The sequence below is a fragment of the Camellia sinensis genome, chromosome 9, assembly GCF_055761805.1.
Source record: "Camellia sinensis isolate YWXY chromosome 9, ASM5576180v1, whole genome shotgun sequence".
In the NCBI taxonomy this organism is placed as follows: Eukaryota; Viridiplantae; Streptophyta; class Magnoliopsida; order Ericales; family Theaceae; genus Camellia; species Camellia sinensis.
In genome coordinates, this window is record NC_138969.1 from 67,926,635 (window position 1) to 67,954,045 (window position 27,411).

General features: G+C 41.9%; 2 protein-coding genes across 2 annotated transcripts; one reads left to right on the forward strand and one right to left on the reverse strand.

Moving 5' to 3' along the window:
* Window positions 1–882: 882 nt before the first annotated feature.
* Window positions 883–1,485, forward strand: LOC145799515 (uncharacterized). The gene has a single exon (XM_082889106.1). It carries the CDS (start codon window positions 883–885, stop codon window positions 1,483–1,485), a length of 603 nt encoding a protein of 200 aa, XP_082745232.1.
* Window positions 1,486–13,069: 11,584 nt separating this feature from the next.
* On the reverse strand, window positions 13,070–24,914 carry LOC145799516 (uncharacterized). Its single transcript, XM_082889107.1, has 2 exons — window positions 24,062–24,914; window positions 13,070–13,089 (listed from the first exon to the last, which is right to left on the reverse strand). Exons 1-2 carry the CDS (start codon window positions 24,912–24,914, stop codon window positions 13,070–13,072), a joined length of 873 nt encoding a protein of 290 aa, XP_082745233.1.
* Between the last annotated feature and the right edge of the window lie 2,497 nt (window positions 24,915–27,411).

Genomic DNA, 27,411 nt, shown 5'->3' on the forward strand with positions numbered 1-27,411 from the left:
TTCAAGGAAAGATTCATCATCAACGAGGTCCAGCCGAAGCAAGCTGACTCTCTCTGGGCAATGCAAATTAAACTAGAAAAAACCCTCCATGAATATTCGGCGCACTACTAGGAATGTTTCAACTTGGTAGACGATGCTTGCAATGACTCCATGGCTATCAGTGCCTTTAAAATGGGATTACAACCTGATAGTCCTCTCAGAAACTCGTTGACCAGAGGGCCTCCTAAAACAGTCTGGGCGCTAATGAAGAAAGTTGAGGAGTATTGCAAGGTGGAAGGTCGAACATAAAGTCGTGAAGATGGCATCATCTGGTCTGATTCAACTGATAAGCGCCGTACCATCAGGGAGCCCTGCGCCGCGGCACCAAGCAAAACGCGACAATCGGCAGGATTTGCATCAATCAAGCAAACAATGTTCGCGCCGTTTGAATGAACAATATCAAGTGGATAGCAGGCACCCCAGACGTTCGGACAAGAAGTACATAGAGTTGGCAGAACCGATCAACAAGATCTTTCCTAAAGTCTAGCATCTGCTGTTCTTTAAATGGCCGTCCAAGATGATTAGACCCCCTGATACTAGACGAACGGATATGTGGTGTGAATATCACAAGGATCATGGCCATGAGACTGACAATTGTTATGCACTGAAGGACCATTCGGAGGAGTTGGTGCAAGGCAGTTCGAAAGGACAATCCACCAAGCACTGCAGCTCTACGTCCGGATTCACCTCCACTTGGTGTGATTCACATGATATATAGTCTACCACCGCTAATTCAGGTACATACGATCCAGCTACAACCTAGCTCGTCCAAGCCGTTCACACCAGCCAAATGGACTCATGAGACTCCAAAATCAGCTTCGACGACACCGATCTTAAGGCTTAATGCTCTCCCATGAAGATGCCCTTATTATTGAGTTACGCACAAACAGATTCGTCGTAGAACGCATCCTAATCGATCAGGAGAGTACCTCAGAGATAATGTATCACAAGACATTCATTAAACTTGACTTCACCAATTCGGACTTGCTATCGGTCGAGTACCCCCTATTCAGCTTTAACGCCAAACCCAAGTATTCTTTGGGCAAGATTATACTGCTAGTGTGTGTAGGTACTAAATCAGTGGACATGGAATTTCTGGTCGTCAAACTTCCATCACCATACAATCTCATCATGGGAAAAACCTGGTTGCACGTGATGCAGGCAGTAACTAGTACTTACCATCAGTTACTTCGTTTTCCAACACAATATGGAATTGAGCAAATTCGAGGTTCTCAAAAATCGACAAAGGCATGCTATCTTATTGATTCGGAAAAGAAGCTGAAGGAACTGGAAGTGAACTCGATTGAAGTTCCAAATCAAGAAAGCCTCAAGGACGTTGGAAAAACCCCCAGCGATAAGGCAACCGAAGACCTCGATCAGATCGGCATCAAAGGGGAACGCGACAAATTCTTCATGATCGGCACCTCCTTGAGCGTAGTTAAATGACGAGTTGGTTTCCTTCTTACTCGGCAACATCGACGTATTTGCCTAGACGCCATATGAGATGTCGGGGGTGGATTTGAGCATAGCCCAACACCGTTTAAACGTTGACCCAAAGATTAAACCAATTATTTAGAAAAGTCGACGATACTTCAGCCATTGTTGACGAAGTCAACAAGCTGTTGGAAGCCGAGGCAATTCATGAAGTAACTTATTCCACCTAGCTGTCCAATACCATGGTCGTCAAGAAGAAAAATGGATCTTGGTATGTTTGTGTAGATTTCACAGACTTGAACAGGGCCTGTCCTAAGGATTGCTTTCCTCTTTCCCAAATTGACCAACTTGTGGACGTAACTGCACACCACCAATGCATGAGTTTCTGGGATGCTTATCAGGGTTACCACCAAATTACCATGCATCCGGAGGACCAAAACAAGGCCGCATTCCTCACCCCATGGGGAACCTACTGCTACAAGGTCATGCCGTTCGGACTAAAGAATGCGAGGGCAACGTACCAAAGGCTAGTCACTACTATGTTTAAAGAACAACTCGGCCAAACTATGGAAATATACATTGATGATATGGTGGTGAAATCCAAGGAAAAATGTTTATCTAGCTCTGCGACCTTCGGCATCCTCTGAAAGTACAAAATGAAACTCAATGCCTCGAAGTGTGCGTTCGACATCAGGTTCGGCAAGTTTCTCGACTATATTGTGAACCATCGCGGAATAGAGGCCGACCCGAGGCAAATCACGACCATTATAGAACTCGGTTCCCCTCAGTTACCCAAAGAAGTTCAGAAATTGATCAGAATGGCCGCCGCTCTCAACAGGTTTATTAGTCGTTCCTCAGATCGTTGTCGACAATTTTTTAACAAACTTCGGCAGCGCAAAGCATTTCAATGGACCCCTGAGTATCAAGCCGTGCTAGACTGCTTGAAAGCTTATCTTCGTTTGGTGCCACTCTTGACAACCCCATCACCAGGCGATCCACTCATCTTATAGCTAGCGGTATCCGATCGGGCGGTCAGCGCCGTGTTATTAAAGGAGGAACTCGGGGAGCAGCGACCAATCTACTATATAAGCAATGCGATGGTTGACGCCGAAACACGATACCTACCATTGGAAAAGCTGATCATGGCTTTTGTGGTGGCCGCTAGAAAGCTGATGCACTACTTCCAGGCTCATACATGGACTATCCTCTCTGAACAGCGCTCCGTAACGCGGAAGCATCCGGGCGAGTCTCTAAGTGGGCCTTGGAACTTGGCCAGTATGTTATCCAATTTTTACCCAGAACAGCCATCAAGGAGTAGGTGTTGGCTGACTTTGTAGCCGAGTTCACAGGATGCCACGCCAACTTTAAGTTAGACCAACTCTCCCCTCGACCTCAACTAGACTGGAGAACATATGTTGGAGACATTTGGCTGATGTATTGTGATGGATCATCCAACCAACGTGGTAGCGGGGGAGGGAAATCATGACCCCCGAAGGGGCAATAATCGAACATGCAGTGAAACTGGGTTTCGATGCATCAAATAACGAGGCTGAATATGAAGCATTGCTAACCGGCCTCCGTAATGCGCTTCACCTAAATGCCAAGTGGTTACAAGTTTTATGTGATTCAAAATTAGTCATCAACTAGTTGAAAGGGAAATATGCGGCTAAGAATGACCGAATGGCAGCCTATATGAAAATGGCGAATTCTTTGCTCAGAAATCAAATGAATTTGGAGTGCCCTTCGTGCTTGGCACGTTTGGCTAAATAAACCTCTGAATTCGAAGTCTCATGCATTACGTTTGGCCATCACAAAGACTCCGAATTCGGAGCGCCCTTCGTGTTTGGCACGTTTGGCCGAATAAGCCTCCGAATTTGGAGCGCCTCTTATGTATCACGTTTGGCCATCACAAAGACTCCGAATTCGGAGCGCCTTTTGTGTACGATCATGTTTGACAATGATATAGACTCCGAATTCGGAGCTCCCTTTGTGCTTGGCACGTTTGGCCGAATAATCCTTCGAAATTCGGAGCACCTTTCGTGCATGGTCTCATCTGGCCATCACAAAGACTCTGAATTCGTAACGCCAGCTGCAAGGGTTTAAAAGCAGCGTTGCCAAAATCGGCAAAATTTTGTAATTAGGTTGCCAAGACCAATAAATAAACAATTGTAAAAAAACACCAATGAGCTAAAAGAGCAATAGAGTGGCATGGGGCTGCAAATATGCAATTATGACAAGCCAACACAAGCATCAAACAAACATGCATAGTGAATATTTATTTTAACAAATACATGCAAATACATGGGTACTGATAGACTAAAAAAAATACAATAACATGTTTTTCTTGTTATTTAAGATTTCTCCGAATTGGCACCTTCTTTTTCATCGATCTTTTCAACGTCATAAGCCACGAAGGGAAACTTGTCACTTTGGTACAACAGAGATACCAAGTCGACACCCGCAGCTTGCAAAGCCTTAATCCATTAGTGCTTAAAACTGCGGTTCTCACATTGGCAAACATCATCTGCCAACTTTTCTCTAGTCTTCTCGATGCCGATTTTTCAGCCGTCAAAAAAGCCTTATTCATAAGCTCATGTTCTTATTGCTTCTTTTGCGAACATGCTTGATGTGTCCCAATCGGCTATGGCATGATCGAGCAGGTGTTGGTTTACCCTGTGCATCGCGACCGGGTTCGTCGGGAGCGCCGATTGCGTCTCGGCAGCCTTGGCCCTTCTTAGCTCACTCTCGACCATTTCCGCACGACGTTCCAAGTTCTGAATACGCTTGTCTTTCTGTTCAATTTCTCTCTGCGTGGCACGAAGGCTCATGCCGATCTCATATGAGCTATAGAGTCCTTTGACTGCTCCATGGATACCCTCTTTGAAAATTTTGTAGTCACCTCATCCAATCATTGATTGTTGCACTTCGGGTGGAAAAAATTGCCGATTGAACTCTACTGCCACGTTCGGATCACGGATAATTGAATCCACTTCGGTCATTGGTTTGTTCCTAAAAAACACCAAAAAACTTAGTGGGCGTGGTGGCCTGGTCGGTTCGCTTCGCGTTGAGGCATGTGCATTCTCAGTCCTTGAGTTCCCTCGCTGTTGCTCCCCCATCCTTAGTGATTTTTTTACCTCACCCCTTCACCCCTTCTTGTGGACCTACTTCGACAACGGGGGGACCAATGCCTCCCCCGTTTCTTCGACGCCATATGACCCGTCCAGGTGGATTCTCCATTAGTTCCACGGTTCATTTCTACGTCCAGTTCAGCTAGTGTTTTTCCCTCGCCTCTACTGTTGAAGAATACTCTACTAGACATACGAAGTTGCTCAAGTCGACACAGTGCTCTTTTTCCTTTCACACTCTTCTAGGTCTAAGTAGTGTCTATTTAAAGAGGCCACGCAGGCCCCACACGCGCCTGGCTACCCCGCTTATTAATTGTGGGTGCAACGATTACGAAACGCCCGTGGTCGTCACTGCCTTTCTCTATTTTCGGCAGTTTCGCTTAGTGGTCAACTGGGGCAAAGGCAAATTTATTAACCTATTCGGCTATGAAATATTTTTGTCAAATTTAGACAAATACCCCACCGGACCCCATGAACTTGCTTTGTGCTCGTATTCGGCGGTTCCGCTCAGTGGTCAATTGGGGCAAGGACAAATTTATTAATCTATTTGGCTCTTAAATAGTTCTGTCGAATTTAGACAAATGCCCCACCTGACCCCATGAATTTCTTTTGTGATTGTATTCAGCAGTTACGCTCAGTGGTCAACTTAGGCAAGGGCGGATTTATTAATCTATTTAGCTCTGAAATAGTTATGCTGACTTTTAACAAGTGCCCCACTTGAATGTTCTTTGTATATTTATTAATTTATTAGTTTTGCCAAATTTAGACAAATGTCCCATCTAACCCCATGAACTTGCTTTGTGATTGTATTCGGCGGTTACGCTCAGTGGCCAACTTGGGCAATGGCAGATTTATTAATCTATTTGGCTCTGAAATAGTTTTGCCGACTTTTGACGAGTGCCCCACTTGACTATTCTTTGTATATTTATTAATTTATTAGTTCTCCTGAATTTAGACAAATGCCCCACCTGACCCCATGAACTTGCTTTGTGATTGTATTTGGCGGTTACGCTCAATGGTCAACTTGGGCAAGGGCAGATTTATTAATCTATTTGACTCTGAAATAGTTCTGCCGACTTTTGACAAGTGCCCCACTTGATTGTTCGTTGTATATTTATTAATTTATTCGGTTTTGAAATATTTTTGCCAAATTAAGACAAGTTCACCACTTGTTTTCATATGGTTCATATCCTTAACATTTTTTGCTGAATTAAGACAACTTCACCACTTACTTTCATATGGCTCATATTCTTAACATTTTTGTCTAATTAATATAAGTTATACCTTATTCTTATTTTCATTTCCACTACGCAAGGCATATTCATCTACACATTTATAAGTAAAATGGACATTTTCATTAATAAATTGTACTCGTACATTCAACACTTTATACATGAAAATGGCCTTCGTACAAAAACTAAATTGTTTAATAAAGGTAAGAAAATAAACAGTAACAAAAAGAAAGAAAAATATCTATTACAAAGCCAGTAACAAAAATAAAGGAAAATATCTATTACAAAGGCAACCGATCAAAAGTCCAAATCCTCTAGATCCAATTCCAGCAGTTTGACTTCTAATTGCTCGTAGGGAATTGGCTGATCTAGAGTCATTTTGGCTGTCACCAAAGCTTTGAGCCATCTATGCTTGAAACCTCGATTCTCGAACTTCAAGGTTTCATCAGCGTATAATTCCTTGGCCTTCAGCTCTTCGGCGTCAAAAGCTTTGGCGACCTCTACTTCAGCAAGCTCCCTCGCCTTCTTCTCCGCTTCAAGATCGACCTTCAGTTTTGAGACTTCTTCTTGCACCGACTTGAGGGAGCCATCTATCAAGTTTGCTCTTTCTTCAGCAACCCTACGTAGCAGGTCAGCGTGTTGCGTTTTTTTTCCTATACAGCAACGGCCCTCGCCTGCTCTTCTTTCGTCTTCACAGCTTCAGATTCGGCTTTAGTCGTCACCACATCCAAATCGGCGATTGTAGCTATGGCCTTGCCTTTTTCAGTTTCTAGCTGGCCTTCAAGGATGCCGAATTGTTCCACAGTGTCATAGTGACAACGGTCGACCTCGGCAATCCTTTCCAAGATTTATTAGTCGGAGTCAAAAAAGAAATTTTAGATGGAGTCAAAAGGATCGAAACTTACCACTATGGTCGACTACGCCGCCAAAGTAATTGAGACGATGACATCTGGTTCGGCGCGGAAAGTAGCCCTGTCTGCTGGCAGAGAGAGAGTCGAAGCCACACTTAGGGCTACAGCAGGATCTTTGATGGCTAACCCACTAGTAAGAACCGATGCATTTTTCATCCGTGGTAGGATGAAGAATGGCTCAGATAAGTCATCTGTGGTGGACGGCATCTCCATCCTTGGCCGTTTGTCGAGCGGGACCTCCAATAGATTGGATACGACCTCAGTAGGTCATTTCTGCCCAATTAGATCGGCTCTCATGACTTCTTCCTAGCTTTCTTCAGGAGCAAATTTCGGCCACTATCGTTTCGCAGGTCGTTTCTTCTGGGAAACCCTCGCATGTTGGAGTTATTTGGCTCTCCCTATAATCGCTGACTTGTCTCCTAGTCGCCATCCTCTCGGCATTCTGTCTTCTGACAAATTGAGCAAGAGGCCCATCTCCTTGGCTTCGGATTTGGCCCTAAGAAGATCCTCTAAACCGGTGAAAATATTGTCTTCTGGTGCTGATAAAGCTACTCGGCCAAAGGTGGATGGGTGGTCAGTTTGATGGTCAAGGCTGATGTGCTTAAAGGCCAATTCAATTTCTTTGTTAAGTTCTTGGTCCTCTGTAGGGCCCTCTGATTGCACATCTATGCCAATTTGTTCGTTGACGTCGGAACCGTCAACACCAATTTTCCTTAGGCTTTTGTAATTAGGGAATATTAGTGCAGTATGCTGCCGTTCACCACTCGACACAGGGATACAATCGCGACCGAGAAAGTAGAGTAAGTCGGGTTGTACCTTAACAGTATGCACCCTTGTCCTTGAAGGTTTGGGTGGCCTTTATAATTAAGGACCGCTTTCACTTGTTCAAAAACGGCTTCATCTGCTAATGTCAATGCTCTTTTTAAGTCGTTGCTTGCATAATAGAAATAATGATCAATACTCAATATTTTCTCCGAGTAGATGGTTTATTTAAAACATGATTGTCGGCCACTTGGCTCCCTTTTTGCCTCGGCACTGAGTCTTGGCAATCTTCTCCTTCGCCAAATTTCTAATTGCCTCGGACGGTGACCATGACATCGTCAACCCATTTTCCAAAGCTAGCAAGGATGGTCACCAAGTGGTGATCTATGTCTTTTGCTCTAAAAAAGTAATGGTCCTATCGATTGGTTGATTTCGCCACGACGTAGCAGTGCCGAATAGCTGGGATTCCTAGGTTAAGACCTAATCAGCTATTTAGTTCTACTATACCCATGATTATTCGGTAGAAGTTCGCATTAGGTTGGGAGGGAATTAGACCCTAATAACGCAAAACTGTCTTAAGAAAGGGATGGAGGGGGAATCGGGCTTTACTTTCAGCGATGGACAAAAAGGGAAAAATAATGGTGTTTGTGTCAGCCCTCTCCATGTCCAATACACTCTGTGCAACAAAGGACAGGTAGATGTCATCTGGAATTAAAAAATGACGATGGAAGGCTGTGACTCGCTCCTCTGAGAGGAGGGCTTTCAAATGCCTCGCCATTTCAGATGGAATATGAACAAAATGCGTACTAAAAAACAAAGCACGCAGGGGACTGGAATGAGAATAGAATGAAAAGAGAAAGGGGAACTTACAAGTTGAAGGAGAAAATGAACAGTAGGGAGCGAAATTGCAGAGGTTGTGATGAAGGTTGGCATGAAGGATGCCAAAGAAAGTTGAAAGCCTTTTGAGCGAAGAATACACAGAGGGACAGTTTTCAAATTGAACATTAAATGATTGTCAAATACGAAGGGGCGGGAAGCTGTAATGATTGCAATATCGCGCATGTTCTAACGAATTAGTACTAAAAGGAGTGCAACCACCATAAGGAGCACCAGCCAAAACTGTTATTAGAGCCAGATTTGATCCTATTTCTATGGAAGATTTGTCCTCTTTGCTATTTTCCATTTACATATTCTGCAACTTGAGGTCACTATAGAGGAAGCTATAGAGGTTCCTTTCGAGGCAGAGGTTCTTTAAGAGGTAGAGAGTGTAGTAGATTTCAAGGAGACTCACAGAGTAGTCATTATCACGGAGGGGGAAGTCAATATCAAAGAGGTAGATCAAACTCCAATTCGAATGCTGTGGTCTGTCAGATTTGTGGAAGCGTGGTTAAGCCACCTCTATTTTGGATTGGTTAAGTCAATATCACAGAGGGGGAAGTCAATATCAAATAGGGGGAGGTCACCTCTGTTTTGGATTGGTTAAGTCATTTGAGTCTTGTATTGCATTCTTATAGTGTAAATGTCCTCACAAGCTTGGTGTTTTAGGATTTTAGGCACCACTTGTTTGAGTTGATTGCATATTTTTGTTTTTTCTCACTTAATTTCAGCAAGCACAATCTCTGCAACCTCCCTCATTTTTTGACTTTTTGTTTGCTTTAAGGGTTGTTTCAACCTTAGGATTGTTTAAGCTTGAGATTAAGGTTCATGCTTAATAGTTTAATCCTCTTTTGGGGGTTCATTATCAACGGCATGACATCTCTCTCTTACCTTAAACTACCCCTTGTTTGACACTTCCTTCTTATTTAGAGGACTTAACTCACCAATGGACTTAATTGGTTAAAGAATGGTTGGTAAAAGTAAAATGAGTAACTAAAATTTGGGACTAAAAGTAAGCAAGACAATAACTTGTTGTGTTCAATCGGACGTTAATTGAACACATGGAAGCTTGAACCATTTCATACTCATTAGTAATGAAATGATTCAAGGTTCCAAGGTTACATTCTTCCTTTGATTATTCATGAAAGTGAGGAGGTTTGTGTCTTGTTTTGCATTTATTGACCTTGCACACTTGGTTTCACAAGCCATCATGCAATGAAATTGCATCCATTAATGGTTGTGAACCAAAGCTTGCTACTTCGTTGAGTTTCCCATGAAAAAGAGGGGTAGGTTGTACAAACAAACCCTTAAAATATCCTGTCTATACTGTGTTTGTCCTCTGTTGCAGCAAGATGAACATGTGCATCAGTGGCCGGCATGCCACTTTCCATGGCCCGCAGACCATCATTCATGGCCGGCAACCTTCAACCGTGGCCGGCTAGTGGCCGGCAACCTTTACTAGTGGCCGGCCAGCCACTGATGCAAAATTCAATAGAATGTTGGTAAGGCAGAGTAGAGTGAGTAGCAGTACTGGTGTTCAATTGTTCAAACAGAGGCATTCCAAAGCAAAACGGTGGTTTTTCTGGGTAAAAATCGAGCATGTGCATGCACATCTCTTATTTCCCGAGGCGGAGTAGTTGATTGCTTAGTGTAATTATTAATTGCAATTGTGTTGTAATTCTTTAATTAGTTAAGTAGTTAACTAGTTATTATTTAATTATTTAATTAGTTAGTTAACCAGTTAATTGATTCAAGTGTTGTAATAATTAGTCAAGTAGTTTAGCTATTTATTCGGTTTGTAATAATTAGCTTAATTAGCTTAGCTTAGTTAGCTAGTTAGCTTAATTCATTCGAACTCTCTTTCGTGAGAGCACAATGTTTTAATAATGTGCATGCCTTCCAACCCCACGTCTTTCTCCTTTTTATTTATCCGCTTTTGATGGTTAGTTTAGGGGCATCACGTTTCAATTAGCATTCTCATGCTTGCATCCATTCATCTTGTCATTTCAATACTTCTTAGAATACATGCTTAGAACGCATGTTGTCAAATCGATTCATATGCCATGCTTCTAAGCCGAGCCCATTTTGTTTGCACTATTGTATGCGTTGCATTAGACATCTTGTATAGTTAGAAATCATGTACTTTTCTAACTCTTTTGTTTTATCTTACATTGGAGTACTAGGTGATTTTTAGTGCTTTAGCATACTTGCATGAGTGTGAGTGACTACCATGACTAGCATGCTTGCCATGAGGCTAAGTACTTACTCATTAAACTGCTTGTATGCCTGTGGATGAAGGCTTGTTGCTTGAATTGGAATGATTCAATGAATGTATGTTTAAGCCCACTTTGTCAAGTAACAAATTCACAAACTTTAAGCCTACTTTGGTAAGTGGCAAAATCAAACCCTTTTTCGAAAAACAAACATGAAATTGAATTGTTCCAATTTGGGGCAAACTAGTCTATACCTTGTGTGCGCACATCACATAGTAAGTGGTAGCCTAATAAATTGGAACAACAGCATATAATGTTGATAAAAATCATATCGTGATTAGTAGAGGCTGATCTTTGATCGGGTGAGCAGGGGTCCTTAATTCATGACCTTCCCCTCTCGTACTTAAGTTCCCGAGCCGAGACAATCTTGGTGATGATGGACACGTGGCCTTTGGCACGAGTCATGGGTTTCCTAAATTTTTCTAAAATAAAATATTTAGGTGGTGACTCTGTATCTAGCAAAGCAATCTATTTTTGGCAATTTGATTCAAAATCGATTTTTCAAAAGATTTTCCAGATTTGGACTCTTTGGTGTTTATCAATTTCACATTGCACTTGTGAGATTAGATTAAAAACTGCAGGAGTCCGAACTGTAAGGGATATTTTTGAACTTTCGAAAGGGGGCGCGAAAAAGTCGAGCTACACTTGCCTTCATACTCCTACTCAAAATGGTATAGCAGAGAGGAAACACATGCATTTGATTGAAACTACTATCACTCTCATGCATCACTCTTCCATGCCTTTGATCTATTGGTTTGATGCTCTTGCCACAACAGTGTTTATGATCAATAGAGTACCTACTCTTAAGCTACAAAATCATTCTCCATTTGAGGTCTTGTTTCATCAAAAACCAAATTATCAGTTCTTAAGATCCCTTGGTTGTAGGTGTTACCCTTGGCTTAAGCCTTACAAAATCATTCTTCTTATAAACTTCAACCTAGGTCTGTTCCTTGTGTATTTATAGGCTATCAACCTTCTACCAAAGGATATGGGTGTCTTGAGTCTGTCACTCATAAACTCTATGTGTCTAGACATGTTGTCTTTAATGAGTCTTGTTTTCCTTTCCAAATAGCCTCATTCATTTCCCATTCTCCATCCACTATTCTTCCTAATATGATTAATTTTTTCTGGTCTTCTTTTCCTAGATCTTCATTTATGTCTTCTTCTCAATCTTTACCCTCTTCTTCTATTTCTTCAACTGTTGTACTAACTATCCCCACTCCTCTAGTCTCTCATTTTTCCTCTATTCCTCCTACACCCGTATCCTTACCTCCTTCTCCTATCTCTTCTCCAACTTAGATTCTTATAGCTTCTCCATCTAAGATTCCTATGGCTTCTTTATCTCAAATTCCTATTTTCTCCATATCCATTGATCTCCCTTTAGTGCCTCATTCCAATACTCATTCCATGGTTACTATGTCAAAGAGTGAGTGTTCCACTATCCCCTCTTTTTCTTTTTGTTTTCTCGCTTCTACAGATTAGAGTGAACCTCAAACTTATCAAGAAGCTGCTAAATTCCCAGCGTAGCAAGCTGTTATGCTAGATGAATACCAGGCCCTTCAGAAACAAGGTACTTGGTCTTTGGTTCCTCTTCTACCTGGTAAACAAGCTATTGGCTGCAAATGGGTTTTTAGCCTAAAAGAAAATTCTGATGGTTCCATTGCTAGGCATAAAACTAGGCTTGTTGCTAAAGGTTTTGTTTTTTTTCAACTGAGGGGGTGGATTATCATAAAACATTCAATCTAGTGGCCAAGCAACCTACAATAAGGGTTCTTTTATGTTTAGCTCTTCATTATCATTGGACCATTAAACAACTTGATATCTCTAATGCCTTTCTTCATGGCATTCTTGAAGAATAAGTATATATGCAACAACCCCAGGGTTTCATTGATGGTGCTCATCCATCACTTGTTTGTAAGCTTCAGAAAGCTCTCTATGGCTTAAAACAAGCTCCAATTGGTTCTATACATTTTGTTTTTTTCTTCTATCTCATGACTTTATTCCTAGTCACTATGATTCTTTTTTGGTTGTTAAGAAAACTCCTACTTCCATTACTATTCTTCTTGTCTATGTTGATGATATTCTTCTTACTGTAAGTGATCCTCTTTATATCTCCACTCTTATTCAACAAATGCATTATGTTTTCTCTATGAAAGAGTTAGGCTTTCTTAATTATTTTCTAGAAATTTCTATAATTTCTTCTTCTTCAGGATATGTTTTGTCCAAGCAAAAATATGTTTCAGACATCTTAGCTAAGGCTGGTATGAGTGATTCTAAATCCTATGCTTCTCCCATGGCAACTAAGATTGCTAGCACAGTTGATGATGATCCTCCTTTCTCTTAACCCAATCTTTACAGAAGTTTAGTGGGTGCTCTTTAGTATCTTACCATTAATAGGCCAAATCTTAGTTTTGCTATCAATCATCTTTGTCAATTTCTGCAAAATCCGTTGCAAAGTCATTTTTCAACAATTAAGAGACTCCTCAGATATCTCAAAGCACATTAAGTCATGGCCTTCATTTTACTAGTGGTCCTCTCATTCTTAATTCTTTCTCAAATTCAGATTGGGCTGGCAATGTTCTTGATAGAAGATCTACTATTGGGTATTGTGTCTTTCTTGGTCCAAATCTAGTTTCTTAGTGTGCTAAAAAGCAGCCAATAGTTTCAAGGTCATCCTCAGAGGCAGAATATAAAGTTTTAGCACAAGTTTCTACAGAGTTGAGTTGGCTTGGCATACATCTTGCTGACCTTCATGTGTCTATATCTGTTCCCACTCGCTGGTGTAATAATTTGTCTGCCATAGCTTCGGTTAACAATCCAGTTTTTCATGTCAAGACCAAGTACATTGAAGTAGACTATCATTATGTCAGAGAAAGAGCGGCTGCTAAGAAGCTTGTCATTTGTCATATTGTATCTACTAATCATGTCACGACCCAAACCCGCCCCTATGGGTTTAGCACCGTAACCGGCCAGTAATCCGTGGATTACCAAAGGCCTCTGAATAGATTAACAAATAATAAGGGGCTGCAGAAACAATAATACAAAATAGACAAGGTCCAATGAGCTGTGATGACGTACATGGAACAGAACATTTCAAAACTTACTTATAAATATATAAACATGCTAGTCCAGATACACAATAATTACAAAATATTTACAGAAGTGAACTTCTCAAGATCTGACTATACAGTACAAACACTAAGACTAGCATGAAATACAAAAATAGCTGTGGCGTTAGACTTCGATCGGAACCTCCTCAGCAGGCACAGCGGTTGGCTGACAAAAAAACTGAAACAGAAGGCCGCCAACTCTGGCCCTGGTCACAAGCCGGCTCACCTACATACATAATATAAACTGTGAGCGAAAGCCCAGTGAATAATAACAGAGTAAATGGGTTATATGAGTGATGTCCAGCACAAGTTAGAATCCATCATTTAGAACAGAGCATACTCAAACTTCAAAACAGAAACAGATTCATATACATTTTCATATTCAGATTTACATAAGGTCATACGTGGTACACCCATTAGCTATCAGAACAGATTGGTCCAGAAACCCACATATATAGTTGGTACCAACGACCACGAAGGTCCACATCTTGCGTGCAAGTAGCCATGGTATTGTTACCCCCAGGCAAGGACCACGTGTAGATTAGCCACGGTATTGTTACCCCCGGGTGAGGGCCACATGCAGATTGGCCGCGGTATTGTTACCCCCGGGGGAGGGCCGCGTGAACTAAGGGTGCCACAATTACTTTTCAGAAAATTGGACATTCATTCATAATTTGTAAGACAGCATTTTAGAAAACAGATCATACAATACTAGTTAGAAAATACTTAAGTTGAACATAACTTTATAGAGTTATTACTCACAGTAGGCTTGGAGACAAACCGACAGTGCAGATTAATCAGACAAGACGTGGCACGTGACCTACACGACACATAACAGATACACACTTGAAACAAACGTTCTAATTATACAAAACTTACGTCGTTGGTTCTTAGTGTGTTTCTACCCTTTAATCCTCACTATAGAGTCTTAAACATGGCCTAGGAATGCCTAGGATGGAATGAGGATGCAAAAATTCCTTAGAAAATATTTTTCAGAATTTTTAGAAAACAGAGGTCCCGCTCGAGCGTGGGTTTCCCCGCTCAAGCGTGACTTACTTCGCTCGAGCGGACTGTAAAAGTACTGGATGTGCAAAAATCACGCTCGATGGGCGCTCGACCTCCGCTGGAGGGTGTGACTCAGGTCCCCGCTCGAGCGTGCGTCCCTCCGCTCGAGCGGACTGTAAAACAATGCAAAGTGCTGGATGCTCGTATTCCACGCTCAAGCGCCACTTTCCCAACTCGAGCGTGAGTCCAAATTCTGGAAATTCCAGATTGAACCTTCAAGCTCAAAACCAAGTTTTAATGCACCAAATTCGATCCTCTTGGGCTAATTTTCGGGAAAACTCTTGTAAACTCATAGTACAACATGTTTCAAAACTCAATTTGCAAAATCAAAGCCCAAGGATGAGTCAATTTGAACACAATTTCAATAAATCTTCATGAACCAAGCTTAAACAAACATGCACGAGTTCAATTGAATTTTAATGCTCCAAAACATGATCCAAAGCAAGATTGAACTCAAAATTAAGATGAATTCATGGAGTAAAACCAAAATGTGAACTTGCATGCAAGATTTTCTATGAAACCAACCTCAAACTTCATGATATACTCATGCATGCATGATTTAGCTCTAAATTCAACATTTTAAGCCACAACTAGACTTCTATCACTAATATCACCATGGACCATGCTAGAACAGCTCAAATACATAAGTGAGAGGATGAGTCTCCTACCTTAAGTCTTGAATTATAGGTGAGGAAGCTCAACTATGCAATCTACACACCAATTCTTCAAGCAAGACAAGATGAAATCAAGCTATCTCCTATCACTCTCTCTCTAATCGGTTAGGCTCAAGAATGGGCTGATGAAATGATGTGCATTAAGTCTCAAATGTGTTGTAGAGATAGGCCACTAAGTGGCATTTTGGTAAATAAGTCTAACTCTTGCAATTTAGCTCATTTGATCTAATTTGATCGCTCCGAACCGAATTTTAAATAAATCTACCATACAATTCTATAAATCCTAACTAGTACATAAATCAAGTCGATTTCTGATTCGGAAGCCGATAAGGCTTTCAAATCGCAATTTAAAGTCAAAGACATGAACAGATCATTTTATCACAAATAGATAGAAACACATAAATAATGCAATACACATGCAAATTAATCCGAAATCCTCCCTAAATTACTATTAGACATAATTAAGTACGGATTACGTTAATTAGGGGTCAGGGTTATTACAGTCTTCCCCCCTTAAAAAGAGTTTGGCCCCCCAAACTCGAATTACCTTCATTCTGAGACAACATTGGGTCTAGTAGAAACAAGTCCGGAAATCTCTTCATCATGTCTTCCTCGGTTTCCCAGGTTGCATAGGTTTCTCTGTGGTTTTGCCAATCAACTTTTACTAGTGGTATTTCTTTATTTCTCAGTCTTTTGATTCTGCTGTTCACAATCTAAATAGCTCTTTCCTCGTAGGTGTAATCATCTTTCAAAAGTACGTGTGTTAGCTCAATGACATGGAGTGGATCTCTCAGATATTCTCGTAGCATCGATACATGAAAGACGTTATGCATATGTTCCATTACTGGAGGCAAGGCTACCCGATACAATACCGGATTGATCTTTTCAAGGACTTTATAAGGTCCAACATACCTTGGCGCCAATTTTCCCTTCACACCAAACCAAGTTTGACCCTTCATCGGGGTCACCTTTATAAACACATGGTCCCCAACTTCATATTCCCTATCTCTTCTTCGAACATCGGCATAACTTTTCTGCCGACTCTGTGCAGTTTTCAGATGTTCCTGGATCAATTTCACCTTCTCGGTTGTTTCTTGCACAAGTTCCGGTCCTAACAGAGGTCTATCACCTACTTCAGCCCAACATAACGGAGATCGACATTGTCTTCCATAAAAAGCTTCGTAAGGAGCCATTCCAATGCTTGAATGGTAACCGTTGTTGTACACAAATTCAGCTGATGGCAAGTAGGTCTCCCAATTCCCTTGGAAGTCTAATACACACATTCTGAGCATATCCTCCAGAGTTTGGTTCGTACGTTCAGTTTGGCCATCTTTCTGTGGGTGATAGGCACTGCTCAGTCTCAATTCAGTCCCCAAAGCCTGTTGCAAACTCTGCCAAAATCTCAATACAAACTTTGAGTCCCTGTCAGACACAATAGATACTGGCACTCCATGCAATCTCACAATTTCAGTCATATAGATATTGGCCAATTTATCAGCATTATAGATAGTTTTGACAGGCAGAAAATGGGCAAACTTAGTTAAACGGTCAACTATAACCCAGATAGAGTCCATACCTCAAGAAGAACGAGGCAATCCCACAATGAAGTCCATGGGAATGTGCTACCATTTCCATTCCGGTATTGGGAGTGGTTGTAGCAAACCAGCAGGTCGTTGATGTTCAGCTTTAACTTGTTGGCAATGTAAACATCTAGCCACAAAGTCTGCAATACTCTTTTTCATTCCAGGCCACCAAAAATTTCGCTTCAAATTATGATACATTTTCATATTCCCTGGATGCATAGCAAACTTACTATTGTGAGCTTCGGTCATAATACGTTTTCTCAATTCACCACAATCGGATACACAAAGACAATTCTGAAGTTTCAGTAAACCATTCTCAAACACAAATCCTGGCCTTGGCTTCAAATCAAATTCCTCTATGATCTTTTTCAAGTATTCATCTTCACATTGTTTTTGTTTGATCTCATCAAGAATAGCAGGTTGAACAGAAATAGCAGATAATAGCCCATCTTGTTCTAGGTCAATCAACAATTCTTTTTGGTTGGATAACAAACATGAAAAATTCGCACTGGATTTTTGCTCAAGGCATCTACTACGGTATTAGCTTTCCCCGGATGATACAAATTTGCAAGTCATAATCCTTGATTAGTTCTAACCATCGCCTCTGTCTCATATTCAATTCCTTTTGGGTGAAGAAGTATTTCAAGCTCTTATGGTCTGTATACACCTCGCAAGTTATCCCATACAAGTAATGGCGCCAAATTTTCAAAGCAAACACCACGGCTGCCAGCCCAAGATCATGTGTTGGGTAATTCTTTTCATGAGGTAGCAGTTGTGTAGAGGCATAGGCAATCACCCTTTCGTTTTGCATTAGTACACACCCCAAGACTTTATAAGAAGCATCACTGTACACTTGAAATCCATCCGTACCATTAGGCAAAGTTAAGATTGGTGCAGTCACTAACCTGGTTTTCAACTCTTGGAAAGCTGCCTCCCTTTGTTCATTCTAGTCAAATGGCACATTTTTCTGAGTTAATTGAGTCAATGGCACGGCAAGCTTGGAAAAGTCTTTTACAAACCTCCGGTAGTAACCTGCAAGTCCTAGAAGGCTTCGGACTTCTATCACATTTGTTGGTCTAGGCCAATCCATAACGGCTTCAATTTTCTGAGGGTCAATAGAAACTCCATCCTTGTTGACTACATGTCCCAAAAATGCCACACTGTCGAGCCAGAATTCACACTTGGACAATTTAGCATACAACCTTTTCTCTCTCAAAATCTACAAGGTAGTTCTCAGATGGTTCTCATGTTCTTTCCTGTCTTTAGAATAAATCAAAATGTCATCAATAAATACAACAATGAAATCATCCAGATATGATTTAAACATCCTATTCATAAGATCCATAAAAGTTGCAGGTGCATTGGTCATTTCAAACGGCATTACTAAAAACTCATAATGTTCATATCTAGTTCGGAATGCAGTTTTCTTTATGTCTTCAGCTCTAACCTTTAGTTGATGATACCCGGACTTGAGGTCAATCTTGGAAAACACTTGGGCACCTGTAGACACCCCATTTTTGACCGACCTTGAGACTCAGACGTCATCAGTTGAGCACTTGGTGATATTGCATAATGTGCTCGTTCAGAAGTTTCAGAGTCTTGGCCGTGAGCCCTGCCTCCGGACTTCCGAACCCTCTTCTATACCCTGCCTCGGTTTGCGAACCAGGCTCGGTTTTCTCTGTTTCTTTTCCTGAGGGAAGGGAGGGTTCCTGTAGACCATCTCTTAGTGGCCGTGGGCTACATTTTGTGGCCATAGGCCATTTTTCCCATTTCGGAGCCCGGTTCCCGGTTTTCGGAGCTGTCAGGCCGTGTGCCTCGGTTCGGGACCGCTTAACCGTCTCTATTCGCTCTGATTTTTGGCCTACTTCTTATTTTCTCCCTTTTAAGGGACACTGGGGTCTGAGAAACCCACTTCGTGGCCAAATGCCACTTTCGGTGCTTGGCAGCTCATTTTCGGGACCCCGAATTGCGTGTTTTGGCCCCCGAGCATTCGTTTTGCATCGATTTTCTTTCATTTTTGGTAGGTACCTCTGCTTTATCACCAAGAAGGTCACTGGAGGGTGGGAGGCCAGCAATTATCTTGGCAACCAGTTATATTCCATTTTCGCCCTCCGACACCCGTTTTTCGCACTTCCGAGCCAATGTTGAACACCTTGGGGCCACTTTCTTCAAACCCAAACCACATATTTGTGATGCACACACATGGGAGGACCCTAAAAGTTCATGGCCGGCCACTATTTCCATTTGACCCTTTTGAACCCCTCTTGAAAATGGCTTGTTCTCTCTCCTGTTTTAGAGTTTCCAAATTCGAACCACAGGGTTGTGATGCACACACATGGGAGGACACCATTATGTGGTGGCCGGCCACTATTTCAAGTTGACCTTTTTGACCCCTAGCCGGCCGGCTAGGGGAGGTGGCCGGCCGGCCACTTGCAAGTCCAAAAATGAGCCGGCCATGTTCCTCACACAATTCACTTTACAGCTGTATAGCTTTTTCCCCCAGAAAAGATCTGTATCCGGGGGATATTTTGTGGGGGAAAGTCTTGGTCCTTTTCCCCCACCCTTTCCTTCCATGCTCCCCCTCCTTTTGGTCCTTATAACCAGCAGGAAACATTGGTCTTAGAGGTTAGAAGAATTGGTCTTCAAGCTTGGGATACAAAATCCTCCTCCATCTCTCTCATTTCTTTGAAAAACCTCCAAGTCCAACACCACCATTTCTTCTACACCACCAACCCCCACCCTTCCATCCTCCACTCCAGAAGTTTGAAGGTGTTCTCCAAGGCCTAAGGAGCCACAAACTCAAGCCAAGAGGCAACCAAAGTCAAGCCTTCAAGGGTAAGTCCACTTTCCCCCTTTTGTGGCTCAATTTTGCACCAATTTCTTAGCCAACATGCTTACTGATTTGAGCTCCAACCAAAACTGAAAAGGTCATTTTTTTGAGCCCATTTTCTTGTTTCATTAAGGGCTCAACCCTGTTTGAGGCCCCCATATTGCACTTACTTCAATATCCCCTTGTATGTCAATTTTCTTGCATGATTTATTAGCCTAGTGTGCTTCCATTTTTGGGCGTTTTATAGAACTAAAAATAGGCTTATTTTGAGCCCCTCTTCAACATTGAAGAAGGGATCATCACTGTTTGGGACCTCCATATGCCACTTCATGTTATATCTCCTCTTTGGTCCCCATTTTTGCATGCTTTGGCAGCCCATTGTGCTTCCATTTTTGGTTATTTTACAGAGATAGAAATAGTCTTATTTTGGCCCATTCTTAATATTTCATTAAGGGTCTTTGGCCATTTGTGGAATATTTTGCATACTTTGTGTTATAGCCACTTTTGAGCCTCATTTTGCATTGCATTTCTAGCATGTTTGTATACTGTTTTGAGGTTTTTACAGTTCTGTAAATATGCTTATTTTTGGTCCCTCTTAAATTTTGTAGAAGGGAATTTTTCAGTTTGGGCTGTGCATATACCACTTGCCTCTTTGGCCACCTTTTGGCCCATTTTCTTGCATAAAAGCTTAGCCATATCTATGTTTGTTTTTAGGGTTTTTACAGTTCTGTAAATGTGCATATTTTGGGTCCCTCTTCAATGTTGTTGAAGGCCCATAACCTGTTTGGCGTCAGCAGCTGTGAGTTGCTTCATAACCTCATGTTTAGGGCCATTTTTGCATGCCATTGTTGCCCTATCTTTGCTTGCTGTTTGGCCATGATTTGTACTGGTGAAATGCTTATTTTGGGGCTGTCTTGCTTCTGTCTTTTCATTCCATGTACCAATTATGCATGTTTGGTATAGCTATAGGCCATTTCGGGTGCCAAAGTCCATGTTTCGGGACTATTCTATGCATCGGGTGTGTTTTCGCCTCATTCCGGGGCTTTTTTCCCCCACATTTCAGTGCTTAAATTCTATTAGCATGTTTTCATATCATTTCCATGCCATTGCATTGCATATGTCATTGCCTCGGTTTGCGTGCCCGTGTGCACGCATTTCGAGGCACTTCATTTTCATTCATCGGCCTCTTATGTGAGTGTAGCTGAGGCTCTCTCATGTTAGTATAAGTCCATGTTGCATTCTATATGCCATTTTAGCCATATCGCATTACATATGCCATTGCCTCGGTTTGCGTGCCCGTGTGCACGCATTTCGAGGCACTTCATTTTCATTCATCGGCCTCTTATGTGAGTGTGGCTGAGGCTCCCTCATGTTAGTATAAGCTTATATCACATTTCCATGTCATTTACATTGCGTATGTCATTTTCTCGATTTGCGTGCCCGTGTGCACGCATTTCGAGACATCTCATTTTCACAGCATAGTGCATACTAGGTTGTATCTTAGATCGCATTCATGCATTTTCTCGATTTGCGTGCCCGTGTGCACGCATTTCGAGGCATCCCATTTTCATAACATTGTGTATGTTAGGACCGTATCTTAGTTGCATTTCATGCATATCATGCATATTGCATCATGTACGGGATAGGAGTTAGCCCGGGCACGGGAAGCGAGGTGCGTTTCGTACTCCGAGTGACGGAACGCGTCTCAATTCCCCAGTCACCGACATTCCGGATTACCCATGATGGAGTTAGGTTTTGTTATGTTTATACGTGCATTCATCCTATATTGAGTTGCACAATTCGATTCCTCTACCATCATGCATCGATATGCGTGATTGGTGGCACGAGGATCGAGGCACGCATATATTTGTGAAATACATTGCTATGCCCCTTTCCTGCTCTCTGTTGCAGCAAATGAAGAATCAGCAAACTTCCGGAGTTTGGCGTGCTTTCCAAGAAGAATCACAAAACAGAGGCTAATCGGGGCATCCCAGTGGATTTCCGCGCAAGGCAGCCTAGACATGCATCATTCATCAGAAGCAAGGCAGTCCCTGCCTTGCACGCCAGTTTTACAACTTTCTTAGTTAATTGATTAATTAATTAGGAATTTGTACATTATTCGGACTGTAATATTTGGACTGTAATATTCTTTTATTCGGGACTGTATATTTATTCGGACCCTCTGCGCGAGGGCATAACTGTAATAAGTATGCGTGTGTGTGTTGTATGTCTTCCAACCCTACGTCTTTCTCCCTTTTATTTATCCGCTTATGGTGGTTAGATTAGGGCACATTTCAATTAGCATACAATATGATAGCATGTTTGCATTTCATTCATCTGTATTGCATGCACCGGGCTTGGCGCATCATACTAACTACATTGTACTTTCAATTCCAAATTGAATATTTGTTAGCGGTTGCATCCCATATGCCATCTTTTAGAATAGCCGGGCCTGCTATAGTTGCATTTTGCATGTGTTGCATTAGGCATTTATGTATACTTAGGATCATGCATGATTTCTAATGTAGTTTCTGTTTTGGCTTGGAGTACTCGGTAAGTTTTATGCTGTAGCATCCTTGCATGCGTGTGAGTGAATGCCATGAATAGCATGCTTACCATGAGGCTATATGCTTATGTGATATATCTGCCTGAATGCCTGTGGGTGAAGGTTGGGTTACTTGGATTGGAACAAATCATTGACTGTGAGTTTTAAGCCCACTAGATAGTGGCAAAACCATTGTTTTCTAAGCCCACCTGAGGGTGGCAAATCCACGTCCTAGCCTACCTACAGGTAGCACTATCAAACCATTTTCAAACAAACAAACATGAAATGTTTTGCTCCAATTCAGGCGATCCAGTCTATACTTGTATGCTGTGCGCATCACATAGTAACCTAGGCTAATAACCGGAATAAGAACACACAAAGTTTTCAAAAATAGATATCATGGTTAGTAGAGGCCGATCTTTGATCGGGCGAGCGGGGGTGCTCACGAAGTGACCTTCCCCAATCGTACCCAAGTTCCCGAGCCGAGGCAACTTTGGTGATGACGGACACGTGGCCTTTGGCACCGAGTCAGGGTTTCCTAAATTTCCCATTAAAAAACATTTAGGTGGCGACTCTGTATCTGGCAAAGCAGTCCATGTTTGGCACTTCTTTTCAAAAATCTGTTTTTCTCAAAACGATTTGCCGGATTTGGACTCTTTGGTTCAGACTTAGAACCGTGACAAATTTGAGAGTCCTGAGCTGTAGTGACCCCAATATGAACAGAACAGGAGCTCGTTCTTCCCGGGGCGTTCGGGGACGTCTACAGCACCCTGAAGTTGATCAAACAAGTCATCTATTCGGGGCAAAGGGTATTTTTTCTTAATAGTCACTTTGTTCAGTTCTTGGTAGTCTATACACAATCTCAAAGATCCATCCTTCTTTTTGACAGACAAGACTGGAGCACCCCAAGGTGAAGTACTTGGACGGATGAATTTCTTGTCTATCAGTTCCTGAAGTTGGGTTTTCAATTCTTTCAATTCAGAGGTAGACATTCTGTAGGGAGTCTTGGAAATAGGTTGTGTCCCCGGAAACACTTCAATAGTGAATTCAATCTCCCTATCAACTAAGTTCGCAGGTAAGTCAGTCGGAAACACACCAGGAAAGTCATAGGCAACAGGGATTGTTTCTACAATAGTACTGTCAGATGGTGCAATCAGTATACAACACAAGTAACCCCTACATCCCTTCCTAAGGAGTTTTACAGCTTTCATAGCCGAAATCAAATATGGGGGAGGAACTACCCCATTCCCAATAAAAGTAAATTCAAACATCCCCGGTGGTCTAAACACAACAGTTTTATTTGCACAGTCAATGGTAGCACAGTATTTAGTCAACCAGTCCATCTCCAAAATACAATCAAAATGACTAATGCCCAAGGGTAATAAATCCACATATAACACCATATCACCAATCATAATATCACATGCCGGATAAATATGAGTACACATCATAGAATCCCCAGACAGTGTGGATACAGATAGACATATGTCATTTATTCTAGTGGTCTAGTCAATTTTTGAGAGAAATCATACGATACAAAGGAATGTGTAGAACCAGAATCTATCAGTACACATGCATTTTTAGAACATACAGAGAGTGTACCTGACACCACAGTATAGGTGTTGGGTATGTCACCAGGCACTAAGGCGAACACTCTCCCCTGCCTTAATGTTTCATTGTTTGCATTCCCTTTAACATCGGCCCTTGCATTTGGTCTTGCTGCGGAAACAGACCCGGTGAAACTTGCCATAGGACGGTTAATCTCATTGGATCTGATCGGGCAATCCCTCACCATGTGGCCAGTCTTGCCACAGCGAAAACACGCCCATGAGGCTCGATAACAAGCACCTCTGTGTTTCTTTCCGCAGTCGGGGCAGTTTGGAGTAGACCCACTACTTTGGGTAGGGCTGCTGGAGGATCTTGTATATTGCCTTTTCGAAACTGACCAGCCTTTCTTGAAACTGAATCCAGTCCTCTTTCCTCTCCATTCTGTTGTTGGTGTTATAGTTTGTTTCTTAGCTGCTATTGTGGCTTCTGCCATCAATGCCCTGTCGAGTACCTCTACATAAGTAGGTAACTTTAGGACACCCACTCGGTCAAATATTTCTAGGTCCAGCCCTCCCTCAAACTTCCGTGCTTTCTTGTAATCAGTATCCACCATATGTGGAGCAAAACGTGCCAGCTCGGTGAATTTAGCTTCATACTCTGCTACAGCCATTCTTCCCTGTTTAAGTTCTTGGAATTCCGACACTTTTCGATCCTTGAAACATTGGGGAAAGTACTTGTCGTAGAAGATAGCATTAAACTGTACCCATGTCATATTCCCACTACCATTTCGGATCAGTAACCACCACCTGCGAGCTTTATCTTTCAGAGTGTAGGTGGCTATGAGGACTTTCTCAGTTTCGGTACAAGGGAACACTTCATACAACTTCTCCATTTCAAGTAGCCACATCTCTGCTTTCAAAGGTTCAATTCCACCATAGAATGTTGGCGGTTTCATTTTCATGAATTTCTGTGTCAGATTGATGATGTCATTATTGTCTGCCTCAGCTTGTACCAGTGGAGACGGAGGGGGCAAAGGTTGTTGTCTCTGTTGTTGTGTCCAAGCTTTAGTCAATTCTGCCAACATCTGTTCCATTCTATTCATTCAGGCATCAAAGGACCTTGTTGTGTCATCATTCCTTGCATTGTCCATTTGCTATAGGTAAACAAAGCTTTATGTATTCAAATCCACATGTTTATACTTGAACTTATGTTTTCACTTTCGAACAATGCACATAAACATGCAGATGGAGTGTCCATACTTCTCACTAGGACTTCCTAAGCTCATATGGACCTGTGTGTGCGGTAGAACATGTGCTCTGATACCACTCTGTCATGACCCAAACCCGCCCCTGTGGGTTTAGCACCGTAACCGGCCAGTAATCCGTGGATTACTAAAGGCCTCTAAACAGATTAACAAATAATAAGGGGCAGCGGAAGCAATAATACAAAATAGACAAGGTCCAATGAGCTATGATGACTACATGGGACAGAACATTTCAAAACTTACTTATAGATATATAAACATGCTAGTCCAAATACATAATAATTACAAAATATTTACAGAAGTGAACTTCCCAAGATCTGACTGTACAGTACAAACACTAAGACTAGCATGAAATACAAAAACAGCCTTGGCGTTAGACTTCGATCGGAACCTCCTCAGCAGGCACAGCGGTTGGCTGACAAAAAAAATGAAACAGAAGGCCGTCAACTCTAGCCCTGGTCACAAGCCGGCTCACCTACATACATAATATAAACTTTGAGCGAAAGTCCAGTGAATAATAACAGAGTAAAGGGGTTATATGAGTGATGTCCAGCACAAGTTAGAATCCATCATTTAGAACAGAGCATACTCAGACTTCAAAACAGAAACAGATTCATATACATTTTCATATTCAGATTTGCATAAGGTCATACGTGGTACACTCATTAGCTATCAGAACAGATTGGTCCAGAGACCCACATATATAGTTGGTACCAACGACCACGAAGGTCCATATCTTGCGCGCAAGTAGCCATGGCATTGTTACCCCCAGGCAAGGGCCACGTGCAGATTAGCCATGGTATTGTTACCCCCAGGCGAGGGCCACATGCAGATTAGTCGCGATATTATTACCCTCGGGAGAGGGCCACGTGAACTAAGGGTGCCATAATTACTTTTCAGAAAATTGGACATTCATTCATAATTTGTAAGATAGCATTTTAGAAAACAGATCATACAATACTAGTCAGAAAGTACTTAAGTTAAACATAACTTTACAGAGTTATTACTCATAGTGGGCTTGAAGACAGACCGACAGAGCAGATTGATCAGACAGGACGTGGCACGTGACCTACACGACACATAACAGATACACACTTAAAACACACGTTTTAATTATACAAAACTTACGTCGTTGGTTCTTAGTGTGTTTCTACCCTTTAATCCTCACTATAGAGTCTTAAACATAGCCTAGGAATGCCTAGGATGGAATGAGGATGCAAAATTGCCATAAAAAATATTTTTCAGAATTTTCAGAAAACAGGGGTCTCGCTCGAGCGTGGGTTTCCCCGCTCGAGCGGACATGCAGACAAAAGAGCCCCGCTCGAGCGTGACTTACTCCGCTCGAGCGGACTGTAAAAGTACTGGATGTGCGAAAATCACACTCGATGGGCGCTCGACCTCTGCTCGAGCGTGCATCCCCCCGCTCGAGCGGACTGTAAAATAATGCAAAGTGCTGGATGCTCGTATTCCACGCTCAAGCGCCACTTTCCCAGCTCGAGCGTGAGTCCAAATTCTGGAAATTCCAGATTGAACCTTCAAGCTCAAAACCAAGTTTTAATGCACCAAATTCGATCCTCTTGGGCTAATTTTCTGGAAAACTCTTGTAAACTCATAGTACAACATGTTTCAAAACTCAATTTGCAAAATCAAAGCCCAAGGATGAGTCAATTTGAACACAATTTCAATAAATCTTCATGAACCAAGCTTAAACAAACATGCATGAGTTCAATTGAATTTTAATGCTCCAAAACATGATCCAAAGCAAGATTAAACTCAAAATTAAGATGAATTCATGGACTAAAACCAAAATGTGAACTTGCATGCAAAATTTTCTATGAAAACAACCTCAAACTTCATGATATACTCATGCATGCATGATTTAGCTCTAAATTCAACATTTTAAGCCACAACTAGACTTCTATCACTAATATCACCATGGACCATGCTAGAACAGCTCAAATACATAAGTGAGAGGATGAGTCTCCTACCTTAAGTCTTGAATTATAGGTGAGGAAGCTCAACTATGCAATCTACACACCAATTCTTCAAGCAAGACAAGATGAAATCAAGTTATCTCCTATCACTCTCTCTCTCTCTCTAATCGGTTAGGCTCAAGAATGGACTGATGAAATGATGTGAA

Bases quoted from the DNA above. Each gene is read 5' to 3' on its own strand.
- LOC145799516 (XM_082889107.1), bottom strand. From the start codon at position 24,914: ATGTGGCTACTTGAAATGGAGAAGTTGTATGAAGTGTTCCCTTGTACC. The intron at 13,090-24,061 runs GTACACTCTCTG...CGGATTTTGCAG, and splicing joins CACCTATACTGTGGTGTCAG to AAATTGACAAAGATGATTGA.
- LOC145799515 (XM_082889106.1), top strand. From the start codon at position 883: ATGCTCTCCCATGAAGATGCCCTTATTATTGAGTTACGCACAAACAGA.